The sequence below is a fragment of the Artibeus jamaicensis genome, unplaced genomic scaffold (assembly GCF_021234435.1).
Source record: "Artibeus jamaicensis isolate MK-2021 breed Jamaican fruit bat unplaced genomic scaffold, CSHL_Jam_final scaffold_1689, whole genome shotgun sequence".
Classification (NCBI taxonomy): Eukaryota; Metazoa; Chordata; class Mammalia; order Chiroptera; family Phyllostomidae; genus Artibeus; species Artibeus jamaicensis.
In genome coordinates this window covers 9,243,161-9,265,723 of record NW_026522029.1, presented here as the reverse complement: position 1 = coordinate 9,265,723, position 22,563 = coordinate 9,243,161, and the positions used below count along the sequence as shown (strand labels likewise).

General features: G+C 49.2%; 1 protein-coding gene across 2 annotated transcripts in view; it reads left to right on the top strand.

Moving 5' to 3' along the window:
• Positions 1 to 22,563, top strand: part of NTNG1 (netrin G1) — a 259,760-nt gene that overhangs the window by 173,134 nt on the left and 64,063 nt on the right. For both annotated transcript variants that reach the window (XM_037152524.2, XM_037152523.2), the window contains exon 4: positions 13,952 to 14,124. In XM_037152524.2, the coding sequence (XP_037008419.1) occupies positions 13,952 to 14,124 (173 nt within the window). The remainder of the gene's footprint in view (positions 1 to 13,951; positions 14,125 to 22,563) is intronic.

Below are 22,563 nucleotides of genomic sequence, written 5' to 3'. Positions count from 1 at the left end.
TTTCCATGTGCCATTGTCACGGGGCTGCTCTTCGGGCGGGCCCGCCGAGGGAGGGAACCCTCCAGCCCAAGACAGCGCTGTGGCAGTCACTGTCCCCAACTCCGGGCTTTTGTTTAAAAAAGCACAGGTCACTTCATCTCTATGGCATTGGACCATGGGCCCCAAGACGTTCCGGGTGACATTTCCTCACTCCCTGCCTCCCTCCCCTGGCAGTAGCTGGGGGTCAACAGCGTTTTTCAAGTTTGGTTTAAAATCTGAGAGTTTAAAATCAAGTGCAAGCGACGCCATGTTTGGGAGAGAAAAAGATATTAGTGCTGTCAGTGAGAGATTAAGCTTGTGGTCAACCAGCTGTCCCCAGAAACACGCGTGTGATAACTCGGCACGAGTGCAGAATTCTACGTGTCCGGGATCTGGGAGCCTTGGCTTTGCCTCCTTAGCTTTGCCTCCCACGGCCAAAACCATGACAAGAATAATGAAGATGTTGGTCATGATGGGCGGATAATAAGGACAGCAAACATTGTCACTCAGTGCCAGGCACTGTTTTTTGAATGCTTTGAAGATAATAATTCTTTATTTTGCATAACAACTCCATGAGTTTTGATATTCAATTATCCGGTTATTCAACCGAGGAAACTGAGTCATGTAAAGGGGAAGCGACGTCTTCGAGGTCACACTGCAAACAAATAGCAGAACCAGAATCCAACTGGAGACATTTTGGACTTGAGGGGCAGGTGACCTGGTACAAGTTGGGGTCCTGACGCGTTTGGACCTAGTAAAAACCTTAGCCACAGGGTTTTATACAGTGTGTTTAACAAGTATTTCATACTTGACGATGACCATCAAGTGAGAACTAAATTGTCTCATGTCACCCATTGACGAGTTGGTGATGGTGGAGCTTGGCGGGCTCCTCGTTCAAACGTCGAAACAAAGCAAAGCCGTTCACCATCCTCTCTGTTTGCAGAGGAGGAACTAGACGTGGACGAGCAAAGTCACCAGCCCAAGGTCAAACAGTACCCAAGGTCAAACAGCAGAAAAGGAATTGTGGGGATATTCCAGCTTCAAAGTTATAGCACTTTTCACCTTAATTTTAAGTCAGTTCCTTTTACCAAAAAAAAAAACCCACAAATTTTTATAAGAATTAGATAAGGTTAAACTGCAATGGACTCTGAAATTATCAGGCATATCCTAACCCTAATCTCCATTTCCCAGAAAAATCTGCCTGGGCCAGCTCAGTCTTTCCAAGCCAGCCCGTCCGTTCTGTGTTGTTGACTCCTTTGTGTAATGTTTGCTTTTGGGTCCCGCGTCCGGTCTGGTTCCCTCAGCTTGGGCGGTGGTGGAGTGTGGAGAAGGTACACGGCGCGTTGTGTTAGGATCTTGTGGCTGCTGGTGACTGGAAGACAGTTCCAACCAGTTCAGACAAAATAGAGGGCGTTCCGGCTCACACAACCAGGACACAGCACACAGTGACCGTGTGGCCGTGCAGTGCACACAGAGCCACCAGGGTGTTGCTTCCATCTCCTGCTCTGACTCCTTTGTCTCAGCTTTATTCCAAGCTGAGAGTCTCCGTGTTTCAGCCAGAAAGGCCATGAGTAGTCCCACGCTGCCCACTTCCAGTTTAGCAAAACTATAAGCAAGAGAAGGGACGTCTCACTCCCATACTCTCAGCAAAGACCCCAGGGCCAGATTTGATAGGGCTTGGGTCATTTTCCATCCCTGAATTCGCCGTGGTGACCAAGAAGATAAAGTGCATAGATGGGCTGAGCCTGGCCTGTTGGTTCACCCTAAGAGCTGCAAGCCAGGATCCCCAACCCGAACCTCAGCCCGGGAAGGAGAAAGGTTGGTCCCCCAGGGTTGTTACGGAAGGAAGAAGGAAGGCCTTGGGGTGTGCAAAACTGCAGCGTGGATACACACTAAAATTACGTCTACCCAACGCAATTGAGAACGTGGGGACCGTGAGGCGGCCAATGCAGGGCGTTTTTCCAACACAGACCAGACCCTTCCCATTTCAAAGAAATTAGCCCTTGGAAGCTAGGGTCACCCACCCAAAGAAAGTGAGCCAGTGAGTGACTGAACCCAGGTTCCAGGATTGGGCGTTATCGGACTCCAGAATAGGACTGTGGTCCGTATTACATGATTTTAAATTTTACTTCTCGTTAAGATCTTCTCACACATCTGGTGCAGACCCCACCTTGAATGACGTAGCCACACGGATGGAAAAACTGACTGAGCTTATGACAGTATGGACAAATCCAGTAGCTACTCTCTACGTAGTTATATTTTCCTGACCACATCCGATCTGTTGGAACTTTTTAGAAATCATTGCTGTTCTTCATTTCTAGTCTTGGGGTTCTTCATGTTTTCCTTTAGAGCCCTTGTTTCTGATCTTGACCTTAAGTGACACAGTTCATGTCATTGGTCACAGCAAGTAAGATCGGGCTCCTTGGGTGGGTCCTTTCTCTCTCTCTCTCTCATCTTTAATCTTCAACTTTTCCAAGGCTTGTTAACAAAAGTAGGCTACCACATAAGGGGGAAAAAAACAAAAGCTTTGCTAGGTCGCTCTTCTCTATTGGATATTATTTTATTTCTCAGAAAAGAGAGAATTAGGAGAAAGCTATTTCCTCCAATTTTCCATACCACCTAGGGGAATCTAATTCAATTTTTCTCTCAAAATTTGTAGTGAAAAGTCAAAATACAGAATGAGGTTGCTTAGTATGTCCTTTTGCACAGATTCGACTTTTATTCCCAGCCATAAAGCTATTTATTCAGCCTGATTCATTTTTAATCAGACTCTAATAGAACCATTTGAAGAAATAAGACCTTTTTTAAAGTGGACAGGGATACATATTTATGAGATCTCAACAAGGTGCCTGACAACCCGAGCTCATAAAGGAATCCTGCAATGTCAGATGCTCTCTGGGCCGGAGTCAGAGCCTTCCTGGACTCTGGCTTTGCAGAGCACAGGAGACCTTCAGGTTTATTCCCGCCCTGTTTTTCTTTTGTCCCAGTTTCTCGTAGAATAAACAAGGAGAATTATGTTTTTTAATCCAAGGAAGTATCTTAGAAATTACCATGGTTCTATAGTTTACATCAAATTGGAATAAAAAATAGTTGAAATATTTCTTTTGCGTGGGTTTTTTTCCCCCTGTAAAGAGGGGAAAAAAACAGAAAAGAAATCTAACCTAGCCATTGATTGCCGTAAACCACAGAATGGATGAGTATGTGTGAAAATAACATTAACAGTCTTTGGAATGGCATCTAACGTCAGGAATATATTTATAGTTTTCACAAACAGGGAAGCTAACTGTCTTAACGGGTTGGAGCTTGTGTTCTCCACGTGAGCACGCGTGGAAGACCCGCAGGCTGGGGGCTCTGGCAGTGAGCACGCCACCGGGCCTCGGTCTCCTTCTAGCAGCCCGCCTACCCGTCACTCAACGGAGCTTCTGTTCTCATGGCTACAACGCCAGAAGTCCCTCTAGCATTTCAGTCTGGACCTGAGACAAGAAAACATAGGAAGGAAGAAGAGAAGGGGCACAAAGCCAAGGCAATGATTTCGTTGAAGCTGCCCTGTTTCAAAAGTGTTCCTGAACACTGCTCCTTGTAACTTCCGGTCGCATCTCATCGGTCAGAAAGACATAACGTGGCCAGTCCTGGAGGCAGGGATGCCTGGGAGAGTGAGCATTATAGTTTTCCCACCCAGAGCAAGGCAAGAAAGAAGGTGATGAGTGAAACACTTTTAAGTAGCCAAGCCATGAATTTGCTGTATCTCCCCATTGGCTTCACTACCATTTATTGAATACTTCCTATTCACCGACGTCTGTGATACGTCCTTCACATGGGCTGTTTCACTTCACTTTGTAACAATCCCTTATTATAGGTACTAATAGCAGATCATATGACAGGTGAGGAAACTGTGACTCAGACAAGGCCACCCAGCAGGTTCATGGTAGACCTAGGCCTTGAACTTGGGCCCCTTGGCTCCACAGTCCAAGCTCCTAACTCCGTGTTACCCCATCTCTCTTGTAGATTCTGGTATCATGAACAACGGTTGTTGGTATTTCTGGGACTGGAGGCGCCTCCATTTCCTGTCTCCGCAAAAAGAATCAGAATATAAAAGTCCGCCATGCCTGTATGGAGCATCTAGGGTCACCTAGTAATTGCTAATTGGGCCTGCATCAGTTTGGTTTTAATTGAACAAGCTCTTCACATCCCGGTCCTCAGATTGATCGGTTGGGCAGAAAACAGCAGCCGTCTGGAGTGTGATAATTACCTTGTTAAATCTGTCTTCTCTCCTTGGCACCTCTCACCTACGCAGATTCCCCATGACTGTAGTAAATGGGTCACAGAGCGCAGTCCCATACATGCTTCAATCTCGGACAACACGTCACCTCAAATGTATAAGCTCCCGGTTCTGTTTTATAGTTGTGGTACTCTTGTCTCCCTGGCGAGACTTAGGACTAGAAAAGGAGCTATGTTTAATATCATCTGAAAGAACCAGCAGTTTAGTGAATCATAAAATCTTATGCGTCAGTATGGATAAGTTTAGGATTTCAAGTAAAGTTTAAATGGAACTTTCGTAGGGTTTTTTAAATGCCATAAGTATCTCCAAGCCATGTATTGCTTAAATGTATAAGAAGGCTTCCTGGTCCTCATTCCATCAATTTTGGGAGCTAACCAATTGCCTTATATACTTTAAAAAAAAAAAAAAAGATCATAAGATCCCAGTGTCCGCAAAGAACTGATCAGCAGCCCAGATTTTATTTTTATACTCCCAGAGAAAACTGTTTAACCGTGCATTTCTCTGCTTCAAAAAAATAGGCCTATATCAGTTTTCACAAATAATCCTTCCGATAACAGAGCTCGGGAGAGCAAAGCCCCACCAACCAGGGTCCTTATTAGATTCTCAATATATTGTGAGAGAATGAGTTCAAGAGCTGGAGGGAAACCTGCGCGGTAGATTCAGGGGGTAGCCCTCCGGAGCCCCAAGCCCCTTCTTCCCTGAGGGCTTCTCCTGGGAGACAGGAAGCCAAACACCAGTGGGATGCCAGCCCTCTGTCGGTCTGTGAGTATGGGGCTGCTTGCCCAAAAGTACATGATAGGCAGATGTCTGTTTGACATTGAACTTTGGCCATGGCAGAGTTGATAAACATACACCTTCTGAGAACATGTTTGCTCAGCAGCGACACTGCCGCTGTTGGAGTCTGGGACCTGTGAGTGCAGGGGACAGTGGCCGGACTCTGGAGAGGCTGAGCCCACCTTCCCCGAGGCAGCAGGCCCAGGTCAGGTCCCTCCCATAACTGAATCTTACACCTCTCGCTCTCAGATTAAGGTGGCTGATAGTAATAGCTGCTATTTAGTCAGTGTTACATTCTGGGTGCCGTGTGCAGACGTAAGCTCAGATGGGTGTCAGGGGACTCGCCTTAGCAAGACCTTGAGCAAAGGAGACGTTTGTTTCTCTTTGCTTGCACTTGGGAGGTAGGTGTCCCAGGGCTGGGACGGTGGCTTCACCCCACACACTTGCCTGGACCCACCTTCTCTGCCTGCGGTGGAGAAAGACCCAGACTCCACTCTTGCCAGGTGGCCAAGGTGGTTCAACACCACGCTCAGGTTCTGGGAAGTAAATAAGGAACAGACGGGGATGGTTAGGCCTAGCGTTGGCGTCACAGACTCCACCCCTGCGAATGTCCCATTGGCCGGAACACAGTCCCATGGCCACACCCCGCTCCAGGAGGTCCTGGGGTATGCGGTCTCTGCACTTGCAACCCCGTGCCCACCTCTGGTGTGGAAATAGGAAGAACACGTCCATTAGCGGTCTTGCCCCACTGTATTGCACCACGCTACACCCGCGGCTACCCTAAGGGGGTACTGAGCTCACGAACTCACCTAAGGTACCCGCTGCAGCCAGACGGCGGAGCCCACAGCCCACTCTCACCCACTGCTTTCTGTGCTCTCTTTTGGATAAATCCCATATTTATTTCTGCTTATTTTTATTTACTTAATGTACAATTCCATGGGTTCGAGGCCATCCTAAAGCCATGCAGCCACCGGCACTGAATTCTGAGGGACACTGTCGTCATCCCAAACAAAGCCCCCTCCTCACCCTGCCCGCCGCCCCACGCCCCGCCCCGCCCCACGCCCCGCCCCCAGACGTCACTCACGGATCCGCTGGCTGGCTGCGGAGATCCGCCTTCTCCGGGTATTTCACACACATGAATACATACCGTGTCGCCTTTTGTCCCTGGCTTCTTTGACTTGGCCTGTTGGCACGGTTCATCCATGCTGTAGCATGTGTCGGCACCTCATTATTTTTGTCCAGATAATGTCCCCTTGGATGCAAATACTACATTTTGTTATTCGTGGGTTGGTAAATATCTGTGTCGTTCCCAATTTGGGGCCATTATGAACATTCGTGTCTTGCGTGTTCATGAGGACATGGCTTTTGTTCTCTCGGGTAAAATACTAGGAGTACAATTGTTGGACCCCGCAGTGACTGGCCATTGTGGTGGCCCCAGTAGTAACTGCAGAAGTAATAGTCGGTGGAACAGGCATTGATTAAGAACTTTGTGTCAGGTACTCCCCGAGGGGCGCCTATGTGTTACCTCATGGGATTCCCCCAAAACCGCTCTTTGAAATACACCCAGTGGCTGTCCCTGTTTTACAGCCAAGGCCGCTGAGACCAGGCCACACTTAGGAGGACAGCGTGCCCCGTGCAGTGGTCAGAGCGGAGTTCTGGAGGTCGGCTGCCCACAGTCAGCATCCTGACTCACTCTTGTACTAGCTGGGAGACAAGGGCTTCGATATTCAAATGTGTCATCTAGAATGATCAGTGCTGAACCCACAGGACTACCGTGGGGCCGTACAGAATGACTGTGAACCAGGCAAAACGCACTTAGCGCGACGCCAGGGCCTTGGACCCAGGACCAAGGGTCTCGGTGCCATTTATGGGATTAAGTCAGGGGCAGAGGCTGAACTTGAACCCAGGCTGTCTGGGTCCAGCGTCAGGACTCGAAATCTATAAACGATATTGATGCAAGTCTCCCATTTCAAATAACGTGTTGAGGCGGAAAGCACATTTTCAAGTGTTAAAGCTCAAAGAGAACGCTCGAGGGATGCAAAGGCAGAAAAAGTACGTAGAGGCATTTTATAACTGACCGCTTTTTTAAAGGCCCCTACAAAGGTCTGATCTTTATGCTGACTTGTTTTCTAAAAGCATTCGTGTACCTAGTACCAACCCAACACGGGGGGCAACTGCACGTTGGCCCAGGTTCTCAAGTGCCTGAAATTTACATCCTGGGTGATAGGGCTCATGAAAGAAAAACCTTCATTCATCAAAAATATATCATCGTATCTCATTTGTGAAAATGATACGAGAGCATGTGACCCCACGAACCACTCAGTCAGGGTCCTCCGCAAGGTCTGGAAGGACCGTGGCGCCCCAACTTCGTTCCCAGCATCGGCCTCAAAAAGCAGCCCAAACCTTGGCCTCCAAGGCAGCCAGCCTGACTCCCCTTCCAATTTTGCTTCGGAAAAAGCCAATTTCAAGCCTCTTTGTCTCTGTACCTCTGAAACGCTGCTAATAGTCTATATATACACACGGACCTCTAACTCCCAGGAAATTCTGGCGAATAACATGCTCCCCCGGAATAAATATATTAAATTATGTAATTTAAAAAGAAAGCAGGCAGACTGTCTGGGCTTTTTCATACCTACTGGCAGGTGGCACAGACCTAAATGTTGGAGCCTTTTTATAAGCAAGATTAAATTGACGCGTGACAGCTGGTCGCTAAAACACAGGAAGTGCGGGCCTGGCTGGCAGCGAGAACTCCCCGCAGTTCACCGTTTGCATCACAGATGAGAGCCCGCTTCTTTCTTTACGTCCATCTTAGCGATGCCCTTCGCGGCACGCCGAACGGCGGTGTGTGCCGTTTGCCGTTGACACACAAGTGGACCTTTGAGGGACAAGCAAGTCCACAGTTCTCTCTGCAGCACAGTGACTCACTCGGTGTGAGTTTCCATGTGTGTCAATAGAATTGGTGAATAGGCTTAGCTCTCCTGGACGTCAGGTGTTTATTTCCCCGTTGGCAGAGCGTGTTACGGCTCCCCTTGCTAAGTCCCTCCCCAGCCTAGCGTGCTGGGCGGTCGTGGGAGCCGGGTGGCCATGGGAATGGATGAGGAACCTGTCAGAGACAGGCGCCTGTCTCGGAAATCACAAGGCCAGAGGTCACAGCACTGAGAATTGGGAGCAGTCTCCCAGCACTGTGAAATCCACTCCCACCCCCACACCAGTGCAGGAAAAGCCACTCCAGCAGGGGCTCTGAATGCAGGATTCTCGTGTCTGATTGGAATGGCCGTTGAGAATAAACTGAGCTATAGAAAATGGCAGGGAGTCGTTTCCAAATCTGGACCAACATGGGGCACCTCAGTGTCCCCCTTCTCGTGCGCAGCCTGGCACAGCGCCCCCCGTGGCAGTGACTGAGGAGAGACAGCCGGGCGCTGAGCGAGGCCAGCGGGTTTCCTGCTGGAGCCTGTCCAGCTCTCACCCGTGCCCACAGAGCGCCCTCCAGACGTCAGCTGGACCCGGGCGAGCCATCCTTGCATAAGGAGTTGAAGCTAAAGTACCCGCGTTCCCGAGTAGTTTCACTGCACAAACAGCTCGTTCCTCCTCTGCTCCAAGCTATGCTCTCTGGAGTCTCTGTAGCATTTTTTGTTGTTAGGACAGCTACCCGAGGTGGGCCTGTGCTGGTGCCAGCTGGTGGTGCCAGCACCTGTGCCAGGCCGTCGGGCACGGTGGCAGATGGCACGAGAAGGCACCTGTACGACCCCAGGAGCCATATCCTGCCACCCATGCGCCACTCAACCATCAGCCTGCGATTGGGTGTGCCAACAGGTGGGCATGATGGCTCCCGGGACCCGGTGGCACATCTGTGACACTAAGCTGGGGACCGACAGGTGTGACAACCCCTCCACGTTTCTGCAGGTTGACTGCACTCGGGGCACCAACCAGAGTGGCCAGGTCTGTGGCCTGGGCTGGAAGGTACACGACCCCAAGTACTGCCCACAAGGCCCAGTGGCCGAGGGAGTTCCAGGGTCAGCTGGCCACTGTGCAAGCCAAGGGAAGGCCCCAGAGTACCGCCCCCTACTAACAAGAGGAGGCAGGCTACTGAGGCCTCCCTTGCGGGGTGTCTCCCAACATCATCTCCCAATCTGGGATTTCGGGATTTCCTGTGTTTTCGTCTTGTTTTTCTATGTGTTCAAGTGCTTCCAGCTGAGGGTCTGTGAAGGCCAAACCCAGCTGCTGTGGAGTGGGGTCCCTGCAAGGGCACATCCGGGTAGCAGATTCCCCAGCAGGTTTTGGCCAAGCTGTGGAGGGGAATCTGTGCAAGAAGGGGAACTGGCCCCAAGTGGCTTCTGGTTGCTTCTGTACCTGCTGATCAGGTTTTGGTTTCTTTACCCACTAATGTCTCAGGCAGGGTTTTTTTTTTTTAAGATTTTATTTATTTATCTTTAGAGGGAAAGGGAAAGACAAAGGGAGAGAAATATCAACCTATGGTTGCCTCTCGTGTGTCCCCTGCTGGGAACTGGCCTGCAACCCAGGCATGTGCCCTGACTGGGAATCGAACCTCGATTGTTTGGTTCACAGGCCCACGCTCAATCCACTGAGCTACACCAGCCAGGGCTCTCAGGCAGTTTTAACAAAACAAAAGTAATTTGCAGGTGGATGGGGTGGAGGTGGCAGAGGGAGTACTGGGAAGAAAGCCCCCAGGGAGAGGGCCAGGCCACGGTCCCCAGCATTTTAGGCACCATGAGGGACTGCATTTCCCCAGGACCCTCCCGGGGCCCAGTGACGAAACTGAGGCCCAGGCAGGACAATGGGTTCTGAGTAGGGGGGGGGGGGGCTCCACCAGGCAACCCCTGCCGTACTTGTCCCCTCTCCCTGGCCAAGTACCGCCCAGGGACCCCCACCAGGAGGCCCACCCTGGACCCAAGAGCCAATGTGAAGTTCCAGCTGAGGACCAAAGGCCACAGAGACCTCTTCTTAGGGGGGAAACTGGGTTTACGAGCTCTCACTAACTTTATGGAGTCCCTTCTGCCCACTGTAAGGTTGGTTATAGAAACCAATGACAAGGGCATAGGTCACTCTCGGCAACACGTCGTGCGGGCTCTGATTCAGTGCAGTGACTCTGAAGTCTCCACGTTCGGTCCATCGCCATTGCCATTGCCACTGATGCACATGGTAGAGCAGGCTCGTGATGTTCCTGATTTCTGGCAGTTACCTTGTTTATTCGTGATTCATTTGGCGTCGAAAAATTTTGAGCACTCATTATGTGCCAAGCACATGCTAGGGATGTTTCAATAAATAAGGCAGACTGTTTCCTTTATGACTGCTGATCCCAGGACCTCACACCCTGGGAAGTGGATGGGAGAATAAGCAGTCACAGTGCAGCCCATGACTGTCGCAGAGATGGTGTGGCCTTCATCTGTGGTTGACATGCCCCTGTCCGTGGAGCACAAGGGAAAGGCACCCTGTTGGGAGGAGACGTAGGTTTCTAAGGAACTTGTAAACCATGTTATACAGCATGGACTCCATTTTGAGAACAATGGGATATCTTTCAGTGGTTCTAGAACAGGGTGACCCAAATATTTGTGTGTACGCGATTGCTTTGGCTATTGTGTTTGAGACTGGGGGGTGGAAGGAGCGGCAGAGCTGATGATGCCTGGGGCCAGTGAGTTCTGCTTAGAAGCCACGGTGATGAACCAGATCAGAGATGATGACCTCAGCCCTCCATGAGCAAAGTGGTGGTGGCCGGAACGATGCGTGTGTGAGAGTTGCCAGGGGCAGAATCTCAGCACCTGGTACAGGCTGAGCAGTGACACATGACATGTGATAGGAAAAGGAGAGGAAGGAGCTGTGGTTGGCTGGTTGACTGGAAGGGATGCATTTTACTGAGACAGAACTCGCAGAAGATGGAGTAGGTGGAAAAGAAGTCAGGGTCGGATCTGTCAATCTGGAGATGGGCAGGAGGGAGGGCGGTGATGGAGACCTCAGATTTCTTGACACACTGGTCATCTTCACCTGGTGATAATGGAGGGACAGAGTCCCGTGGATCTGTACGAGTAACACGGAGTCTCTGAATCCCTGTTTTCAAGGAGATTTTTTGCATACGTTTATTTTTTTTTCTGGGAACAAAAACATGATGCCAATTTGCTTGAAACTGGCCATAACTCAAAGGCAGTGAAGGGCCACAGAGGAAGTTGAAAGGACAACTTGGAGAACAGGACCCAAGGGAAGTCACTCAGGCTGCCCACACTGGGTCAGAACCCAAAGATGGCGCATGATGATATTGTACAGAGGACCAGGGTTCTGAAAATAACGTCAAGAGTACAGCAGGGGGAGTGTCAGGGGGAAGGGAGTGGCCTGCAGAGTCAGAGGCCTCTGATTGGTCAACGCAGGCAAAGAAAATAGCCATTGGGTTTTCAACAAAGAGGTGGTGGTTGATCTTGGCCAGAAAAGCTGTGGTTAGTTGGAAAGAGTGAGTAAGTGGGAGGTGAGAAGGTGAGAAAACAGAGATGGAAAGTGTAGGAAACTCAAGAAGGGAGAAGTAACTGGAAAGAAGACTAGGGTACAAGGTAGATACATCCCCCACTTAAGATGGAAGAGAGAGATTCATGCCGATGAGTAAACATTTTAAAAGCACCAAAAGTCTTAGGTAGAAACCAACCAAACCAAGCATACAGAAAGAAGCATTTAAGGAAACCAGGTGGGTAGAGGTCAGGGTGTCCGTAGCAGGCAGAAGAGACATCAGGGAAGGGTTATCAGTTGAGTGGAGATTTCCATGATTAATAAGCCTGGGCAGGTGAAGACAAACCATTAACTGGAAGAAATCAGAGAAAAAATAAGACTAAACATTCTTCAAAGAATATTTTCTCAGCAAATATGAAGTCCTTAGAGTGGAAATTGCCTGTAACTCAGAGAGTGACTACAAGTATGAAAGTATTAACAGTTCCAAGATACACAGGCCAATTTACAATGACTGCTTGCATTCATGGTCTTCACACGCAAAGCCAACACATCCTTCAGAGTCACACTGTCTGTCTCCTGGTTTGGAACCTTAGCACCACAGAGGCTGCTAAGTCAGTAACTGTGGGTGCTTTGATCACTTAGGTTTCTAACATTATCTATATAAACACACCCATAAATAAGCGTGTTCGTGTTGGAAAGAAACACATTTTTAAGTAGGCAGCTCAGCGCAAGGGACTCCCTGCATAGAGAAGACCGTTGCCAGACCTACCTCATAATTAACCACACTCCATTTCACTCCACTGAATGGTTCTTCCCTCATCTTTTTACAAGATTGTGTTAAGTTCATGTGTAAAGGGTCTGTGGATGTGTCTACCTTGAGAAGTTATTGTTGAAATAGTAGCCTTTCGGTCTACTGCCATTTATAATGACAGAGAGAGCAGGGGGCAGCTGCAAGTACCACAGGTCGTAGCAGACTTCAGAGGAAGCTGAGGCTCAATGTTACCCAGGGAGGGTTGAGGGGGTGCCCTTTGCCTTAGGGGGCTCCTCCTTTTAGGTAGAAGAGAGGCCAGCAGCTCTCAGGAGTAGCCTCAGCCATGCCTTTGCTTCTTGGCCACAGTTTTGGGCCGGTGCTCCAAATGGATCCTCCGTGCGCAAGAGAGAAACCTGGACCTTACGATACAGACATTATAGACACCCACACCCGTTGTGCAAGAATCTTATTTTCCCCCAAGAAAGAGTATTGTTCCTTTCCCCAATTCCCAACATCTGCTGCAAAAGAAAACAAATGGAAAACACTACCATATTTCTTTGTCTTCGCGAAACTTGGCTTTCCACATTCTTGTCCTAGATCCTGGAAGAGACCAGACTAGTTTATAAATGCGCACACACACACAGAGAAACATTTTCGTGTTCTGGCTGTGACAGAGCTTGGTCCTTGATCCCCGCCCCCGGCCCAGGTGTCCTGGTGCTCTGCTTTGCGTGACACATTTCTTCCCACACACATTGTTCTGCCCTCCAGCCACAGTCATTCTGTCCGCCCAGGTTTCCCTTCTCCGGAGGAGGAGGGCCGTGCTGGGAATATTACAGTTCATAACCTGGCACCTCCACAGATACCGAGGAGGCCTTTGCAATTTTCCAGCTGCAGACTCGATGCGGGGATGCATGTCTGTGGAAATTTCATGTTCGGTCCTTGCCACTCACATATCACAGCTTTGTGCGTGGGCACCACAGGCCAGGCCTTGGCTATGACCTCAAACCACTGCCTCTCGGAGGCTTCTGTTCTCTAGGATCCTGAACACCTCTCATCTGAGCCCTGTGACCCCGTTCTGAGGCACCTTTGTGACGACCTTATTTGCCACGTGTGGGGGACCTGAGGGCTGCTCCGGCTGGTCAGAGACCTTGCTGGAAAAAGTGCTTCTGACCAAGCTTTCGTTTTAGGGATGAGAACAGCTGATTGTAACCTCCTGGGGGGCCCATGAAATAACTCTGAATAACAAGTTGTCTTCACGGTTCTCTTTCTTTTTAAACAAGTAAGACTTGTCCTCTGGTCTAAAGGAGCACAGGACTGACCCCTGTTCTTCCAGCCCACCCGAAATGGCCGTAGATAGGATTATATCACAGGAAACCCATCAGTGGTGGCTGTATCTTGGATACCTGCCGGGAAACCCTCGATTCAGGAACACCATTGTCTTACGGGAGCTTTCAGGCCCCCAGTGGATGGACCCACGGGTGGTAGGATTCCTCGGAGTGTGCTGTGGGGACAGGCTGCGTGGGAACCCACCCCAATCCCCAGGGACAGGTGCTGGAAAGGTTCCGAGGGTGGGGCCGCCGACCTCCCCTTTACCCAGAGCCTCCCTGCAGCCCTCGGGCCCGGGAGACTCGGGGGTAGAGCCCCGCTCCACTGACCACGCGCTCTTGTCTGTCCCTGCCCAGGTGCAAGTGCAACCTCCATGCCACCGTGTGCGTGTACGACAACAGCAAGCTGACCTGTGAGTGTGAGCACAACACGACGGGCCCGGACTGCGGCAAATGCAAGAAGAACTATCAGGGCCGCCCTTGGAGCCCGGGCTCCTACCTCCCCATCCCCAAGGGCACCGCCAACACCTGTGAGTAACCCCGCCCCGGCCCCGTGTCTCGAGTGCGCAGGCCCGGCCGCTCCTTCCTCTCCGTCTCACCTGCCCTTGGCTCAGCCTCCTCTGGCCAGTCCTCCTGTTCCTCCTCAACACAGTCTGAGCTCTCGGCCCCGATTTCACCACTTTTAAGCACATTTTAGCACTCGGGTCACCTATTAAACTCCGTCTTCTGTGTTCACAGCAAATGGGTTGGGAGGCAGACAGGAAGCCCGGCTGTTTCAGCTGCCTGGGAAATGACGGAACTTACAGGAGAAATTTCTTGTCTAACTGGATGAAACAGGCGCCTGCTCTCCTTCCCAAAAAGAGCTGCCTATTAAAATGACAAAGACGTCCAACACCCCCAACTGTAACTCAGTGTGAACCACTAACAACTTCTGGAAAGTCTCTCAATGTTCACGATCCCATTTCTCAGCCTGGGTGACCCAAGAGAAGCTTTGTCCGGAAAGGCTTCCCTCTCTGATCTGAGTTGCAGCCGGACTTTGAACAGTGAGAGAATGGGCTTTTCCTAAACCCCAGTGCTTGGGAAGTCATGCAGGCCCGGACCCTGGGGGCAGAGGCCTTCTTGAGACAGACAGCATGGCTGTAGGCGTGAGGGGCCACACTATGTCCGTGTGAAGAGGGCGCAGCATTGTGTGTTTACAGGAACCATGAGACACGCCGCCCCATCACCATGGGTGGGTGCCCGCCAAAATCCCGAGCCTCCACAGGGAAACATGCTGGGACCTGCTCAAGGAGAGAAGGCATTACTTCCAGACAATTTGCCCAGTTCCGTGGATGGGCCGATCAGCCACTCGCAGAAGCCCGAGAGTTGCCCTCTTTCAAAAGGAGAGACGGTCTGAGGTTGTGAATGTACCCACCCAAGGGAGAAGAAACAGAAAGAGCGTGAAAACTTGAAAAGCCACCAGCCCCGTACCGGGCAGGAAATGTCATCGGAAGCTGCAAAGAGAAACCAAAACTTTTAACAACCAGTATCATGGGCACCAGGACCTTATCAAGTTAAATGTAAGAGTCACAAACCGAGCAACAAGCTGTTGTGGGGGCATGAAACTGTGGGAAAACGTCTATAAAGCAGAGAAAGAGTCCCTTCCCTCTAAGGGTATTCAGTTCCTTTTTGGGTTAAAAAAAAAACAACAACAGTCTAGCTCCTAAAAATAATACATACAGCTCTGTCGAGCAGAAATGTTGGCTTTTCAAGATTTTATTAACAGACACCCTCCTGGGCTTTCTCAATTGTTGCAGCCATAACTTGTGGATTCAGAAGGACTCTCCCGAGGTCATCTGTCGTGCTGCCCTGTGGCCGGCCACCTAGGGGTCCCCATCGCCACAGTCGTCACATGGAGTTTAAGTGTTTCCCTTCCTGGAGGTGGCCCCCGGTTCATTCTCAGTGTCCTCATGGGACAGGACAGAGGGAAGCGGGGTTCACCAGCGCCAGCTGGCATCCGGCTGGTCCTCAGGCAGGCACAGTGTCGGGGTTACTGGCCAGGCCGCTGAGGTGGACTGCTCTCGACTGCTTCTTTTGTAATCCTCACCAGAGGATATGTTTATTGATTTTAGAGAGAGAGAGAAATATCAAGGCACGTGTGTGTGAGAGAGAGAAACGTCCATATGAGAGGGAAGCATCAGTTGGTTGCCTCTTTTACACGCCCCAACTGGGGATCGGACCCAGAACCTTTTCTGTGTACGGGGCGGTGCTCCAGACAACTGAGCCACCCAGTCAGGGCCACTTCTGTCGACTTCCTGTCCAGCATGACACTCTTCTTCTACCCGTAACCGTACTGCGAAGTCTCATTAATTTTAAGATGTCTGCCCTGGGAAAACCTTGTGCCAGCCAAGCTGTGTCAATGGAATGAATTTCTTCTTATAGTCTCCATGGAAGTGATTTGCATACCCCTAATCTTCCGATTCTGGTAGAATGCGCTTCACTCCCTGGTCAAAGGAATGCGGCCTCTTTCATTTGCCTTGTGGATTCTGTCGTTCATCCGTCCCTTAGTTTTTACCATCCTTGTTTAGACAGTTAGACTTTTCCCCATAACTGTTGAGTAGGAACTGGCCAGTGTGGCTCAGTTGGTTGGGGTGTGATCTCATAACCAAGAGGTTGAAGGTTCTATTCCTGGCCAGGGCACAAAGCTGGGTTATGGGTTCAATTCCCAGTTCAGGCACATATGAGAGGCAAACCAACTGATGTTTTTCTCTCTCCCTTCCTCTCTCTCTAAAAGCAAAGAAAAAAAATGGTCCTCGGGTGAAGATTAAAAAAGAGAAAAATAGAAAGGTGACAGATGGACACAGTGACCAAGGACATTCAAGTCAATGTTTTAATTCTCAATATGGCAGGAATTGGATTAAAAGCTGTAGAGATTATCTATAGTGGTCTGGTCTTGCAATAGATAAGTCTTACAATGAAAGGAGCGCATTAAACCAAAGCTCTGGCATATCAGACTGTGCCTTAAAATGTCCAAGAATGAGAGTGAACACTTTGGGGGTCTGGTGCCTGGGCTCGTCCATTCCCTGGCTGTGTGACCTTAGAAAAGGGGACTAACCTCTCCAGCACTCGGCGTTGCCATCTGCAACATGAGGATAATAGCCGTTCTCACCTCACAGCCATTTTGAGAGAATTGAATAAGCTAATGTATGCAATGCGGTGGGCATAACACCTGTCACAAAATAACTCCTTCCAAAATAAATTCATCTTTTGGATTCTTTTCATAAGGCAGACCTGTTTCTTATTGGATGACAGTTGTGATTTAGCTCTAAGTCTGACTTCTTCACATCAGTATTGACTGTCTCTTGACTTCCAACCACGCTTCCTGTGTAAGGAGGGAAAGAACTATGTCGACCCTGATTTCTTTCCCTGTCCAGGACAACATCGTTAGCTCCTTTTATCACGCGATGAGATTTTTGTGTCTCCTACCTGGTTGCTCGCCCAGGAAGTCCCCTGATTTTTTAGTTTGGAAATTTAAGTGAAGGACAGGACTTGTAACACTGTTATGATTCTCACTTGGATCGGCTTTTTCTCCTGTACTTGCAAACATGTGCTCGTGTGCACACACACACACACACACACACACAGGACTCCATTCTGTGCATTACAAGTCAGTTCTTTAAGAAGGACCCGTAGGATATGCTATACGCTAATTCAAAAATGGAAAATCTAAGAAGTAAGAAAGAAGTGGCTGCAGCCTCTGATCCCTCAACCCCAACTCCTCAGTGGCTTAGAAAAGACACCCGTCCTGGATCACCCCTGGAGTTAGCGGAATGATATCAAGCAGTCAGGATAAGTTTTGAATGGAAAGACCCTGTTCCTGCTTCCTCTTAGCAAAATAACTAAGGAGGCTTTGTTCAACCAGGAAATGATAAGATTTCTCTTTAAAGACCCTCAACCCTTTACCCAGGAGGACCCTAAGCTGGGACCTCCCTGAGAATTCTATAGCTTGGGAAGTCCTGAATTCCCCAGCAGCTCCAAGGCCACTTCCGTCGGGGGCACGCAGGGCCAGGAGAGAAGCGTTCAGAGCCCCGTCACTCTAAACCAAGCCACCCCATCACCCCAGTCTGTGAGGCACATCCCAGTTCCCTGTGCGTTTCCCTGCAGTAAACTCTGCAGAAGCAGGACTCACTCTTGCAATGACATTTGTATTCATTGCGCTTTTTATTCAAAACCCAGCGAGTCTTCGACTCTTGGTCTTTAAAGCCATATACCTGTGTATCTCAATCTTTACCTTATGTCTTTTCAAAATATGTAGAGATTATGTTTTGTCTGTGAGACATCTTTTTCCTGTTTCTTGACGCTGTTTCTGAGTGAATTCTATCATGAATGTCTTGTGAATGTTACTTCTGTCTTACAACTATATAGCCACTCCAGCCAGCTTCATGCTTAGCCACGACTCTCTTGGGTCTCATTGTTCATCTCACAGGTAAAAGTATGAAGTAGCACCTCTTTCAATTCTGATTCCTGTGTGTTATTACACACAGTATTTTTCTACATATCAGTGCTAAAAGCTTAATAATCCACCTTTAGGAAATATCCCTCTAGGAAAGATAATATCACATTACCTCTTCCTCACCTATACCTCTGCTTTCCAAATTGTGTTCTCGGACCCTTAAAAAATTTTTGTGGCCAAGAAAATTTGAAAGATGCTGTCCACTCTGCTAACTCTTAGTCATGTTACTTTATTTTAAAAATCGGAGAGTCCTGTAGTCTAGTCACCTGTTTCACCCAGTGTTTCCCAAACTTCATTCTCTGTGCAACACATAATAACTTTCTGTGAAACGCTGTCTGGGGGACACGCTGTCCTGAGCAATTTCTTCAGCCTGGTGATGGGAACGTCTAGGAGGCAGACCGAAAGCCCGGCTGCCTCAGCTGCCTCCCATCTTTCATTCTCCTTCCATCCGCACGGTCCAGTGTTCTTCAAAGAAAGAAAATTAAATTGGTCTGACGTTGACATTCTCCGTTTGCTCGGAGATCCAACTTGGATTGTTCACACAATAGCCAGGGCCCCTCCGTGTGCAGTAGAGGAATTCCAGGGTTGTTCAGTTATTTTCTCTGGTACTGCATTTGTGTGGATCACTTCATCGTTTCCCAGGTGGACACGTGGGCATTGTTATCCAGAAAATCTTCCAAGTGCCTTTAAGTGCGTATTAGTTCATTCTCAATTTGCAACAGTCTTGTTGGGAAGATGCTGCTGCTTCCATGCTACAAATGTGGAATCTGATGACTCGGAGGGGTTTACAGAGCTAGTCAGGGAGAGAAGGAGGGTTGGAACCCAGATGTGCCAGCTCTAAGGACTGCACATTGTGCTATTTTGCTTCTCAAGTGACTTCGGTGACTTGCTCGGTCCTGCACTGGGGAACGGGCTTCGTTCCGCCACCTGTTTGAATGGGTCAGCCTTCTCTGAGCCTGCTTACTCCTGCCTCTCTTCCCGGGTCTCTGCTTGTTGTTTCTTTGCCTTTGAGGACTTGCCTTCTGCATTGGCTGGGCATTCTCTGGCTCCCCACCCCGCCTCCTCTCAGCCTATATCTTTTCCTTGACATCTCAATTTGTACCTGGGTTTTTAGGTCTTCGTTTTATTGGTTTAATAGTAATCCACCAATTGCAGCCTGAATTTTTCTAATGAATCCAGACAATTTTTCCAGCTATGAAGATCTCAAAGTCAACATGCTCACTACTGAATTCATTCCTTTTTCTTGGCTCTCTATTGAAATTCTGCTCCTTTTCAAGGCTGCTCCTCACTGTCAGCTTCTCAGGGCAGCCTACCTAGATTCCCCCGTGCAAAATCAATGGCCCTTTTCTCTCTTGATTCTTGGCAATGTGTACACTTACAAATGATTGTCCATAAACGAAATTCTAATGATGCTGATGATAATGATAGTTACTATTGATTAGATGGGCCAAAGGCTTTCATACTTTGTGAAGTGCTTCATGCTCTTTCTTGCATTAAAGCCTTATACAACATCCCCAGGGAAGACATGCTATTTTTCCCCCACTTTGCAAATATGGAGACAGGAGCACATAGAGGTTAATAAGTTGCCCCAAGGTCCCGCCGCGAATACCTGATGGAGCAAGAACGAAACTCAGGTCTATTTGACTTCAGGGGCTAAAATATTAGCAATTTAAGAATGGGACTCTAGATTCTCCCTGTCCTTTGTAAGTGTTTGTGGACTTAATTATTTGGTGAATGAACAAGTAAACCAAAATACCCCTGTAATGTATATGGGAGTATGTTGACCTGCCATTGCCTTCCTGGTGTCTCCCAGAAAATGCCGCCCCGCAGCTCATTGGCCGTTACCACAAGGCCTTCAGTATCCTACAGAAGAGACCCACCGAGACCTTGGAGGAGAGGAGATAGGAAAAAGACTCCCTTTGTTTCCGTGGGTGCTCACAGCCCACACAGCCATCAAGAGACAGCACACTGACTGGCTGGTGTTCACAGCTCCCCACCCCCACTGGGTGGCATCATGGCCGTGGTGACTGGACCACCAGCCTCTCAGGCTCAGAACCTGTCAGCCCGGTGAGAGCAGGCCTTCCTTGCAGGGCATTGGATGTACAAACCAAACCACAGACCCGGTCTTTGACACCAGAATGCCAACCCATTCCTGTGTAACCAGCAGCCTGCAGTCTCTTACCCGAAGCTCATGGGGCCAGGTGGGATTTGGAATTCAAAATTTCTAGCATTTTCAAGGGAAATGCAATGTACATATATTACATGGCAGCAGCACCCACAGTGGAGTGTCAGGTAGCACCCCTTCCTTTGAACCCCGGTGTCTTCCCCAGCTCACTGAGATGACCTTGGGCAAGCTCTTTGTGTCTGGGTTTCCCCCACCTGTGAAATGAACCTGGGTGTTGACCTCATAGCATTGTCATACAAATGAAACAAATTCACGCATGTGAGGAGTAGGGAACCGTGGCAGGCACATGGTCAGCACAGGTGACGTCAGCTGCTGTCGTCACTGTCATTTCACTGAGATCCCATCCCAGTCTGATCAGCAAATTCTCCTTTGGGAGACAGCAGCTCTGTGGGGAGATCAACTGTGTGCAAATGCCAGTCACTCACCCACCATAAGCGATAACTGTTACAGTGTTCAGAACATTCAAGTCCGCATGGCCAGTGTACTCTCTTCCCTGTAACTAAGCCTCCTTGAGAAAAGCCAGATAATCAGCAGAAGGTTGCTTGGTAAGCACGGGATCAGGAAATTTAAATGACTTGGACGCTAAGACCATCAGGCTGAAGCATCCTGACACTTGCATCTGGCCATAGGGCCAGCCTCCTTAACTCAACCGAACAGTGAAGGTCAAGTTTCCAGGTTACCCACCCCTCCTCCCGAGACACTGCTGGGCCACCCTGCCGCCAGATGCCTCAGGATGCTCCTCTTTCTTCCATTCTTCACATATGTCTAGGTTTTCATAAGACGACTTCAGCCATCTCTGATTGGATTGTCTATATGACGCTTTCCCTGTATAATTCTGTGAAAGCCGGCTTCTCTCCTTCACCTTCAAGTTCCTGGAAGGGTCTGTGCCTCCCGTCCACGGCCCTTTGGACCAGGGAGCAGGGCTGGAAGGACGTTGGAGATAGAGGCACCAGGGTGCGTTCCTTTTCCTTCTCAACCCCTGCATCTTCTTCAGCTGGGCTTTTTGGAGTTACAGCTCCAGGGCCAGAAGAACATCTGGTCACTTATCCGATGGGCTTTCATTCAAACCATCTGTCAGGACAGGGGTAATGTTTCCTCCGGGTTTGAAGCAGGCAGAGCCCTTGTCCCTCCCACTGCTCTCTCGATGATTCTCGCTGATTCTCGCTGATTCTCCCAAAGGAGCTGTGGTCGCGAGCCCTACTTTCTTCTTCTGAACACGGCGGTTACTTTTGAGATCTCCACCACTTTGATGTCCTTTAGTCTAACTGCATGCCCTTTAGCTATTTATTTGGTGGGAGGGTTAGTAAAATTGAGGGGAAAAGGAAGAAAAAAAAAGATAGAATTCCTCTAGGTTCTCATCCTCCTAATTGCCACAGAATTCCTTTAAAACAAACATTACCTGACTTGTGAAAACAGATGAGTTCTTATTTGGAAATAAAAGCAGTTGTGTAAAAAAAAATTAAAATAAATTTGGGCATGGGGAGGGCTGGTTGAGGAGGGAAGCACTCCCAGGTGCCTGGGCACACAGACCCTTTTAGGGTCACCTCCTATTCTAAGGTACCTCACCGAGTGCTCCCACAAAGTCTGCATGTGCCCCTGGATGGCTTCGGAAGAATGCAAATCAGGGTATTCCAGTAGGAACTGAAAAGGAAGATGTGAGAAAAAGAACAGAAACGACATAAGCCCAACGTGAAATGAGTTTTGCCCAAGGGAGCGAGTTGAGCTCCGAGCCTGCGTTTCTTGAAAGGCCTTGTGGTGAGGCCATCACTGTGTACATAGTGTCACTCTTGCTATCAGGACAGAGGAAAGATTCACCAAGAACAAAAACATTCACTGATTCTGACCTCTGAGCAATATCTCAGGGGAGCGTTTTTGAGGGGACAAGACCCTACTCTGACCAAAGGAGAATTTTCACTGATAAGACACCTTCTTGGAAACAAGTGATTTTTTTTCCCCTGCAACATACATCAAGTGACCTGGGGAAATACTAGAGACACAGAGGAACGAGACTGGCACTTGTCCCCTCTTCTCTCTCGGGCAAACACGGTCACAGAGTAAGTGAAACAAGCAGCCCGGGGAGGCCTGGCCAGAGGCGTGCGATCAGGGGACCACTGACTCGCACCAGGGAGGTGAAGGAGGGAGAGAGGTGCTCCTGAGTTCTATCTTCATTACATAATCGTTGTCACTTCAGAAGGGATGTTAAAATAAAAAAAGCAGCCAACACATGTCTCATCGGTTTTCCTGACTCATTTCCGTGGCTGTCGGGCGCTGTGACTGTAGGTAGACAGACTC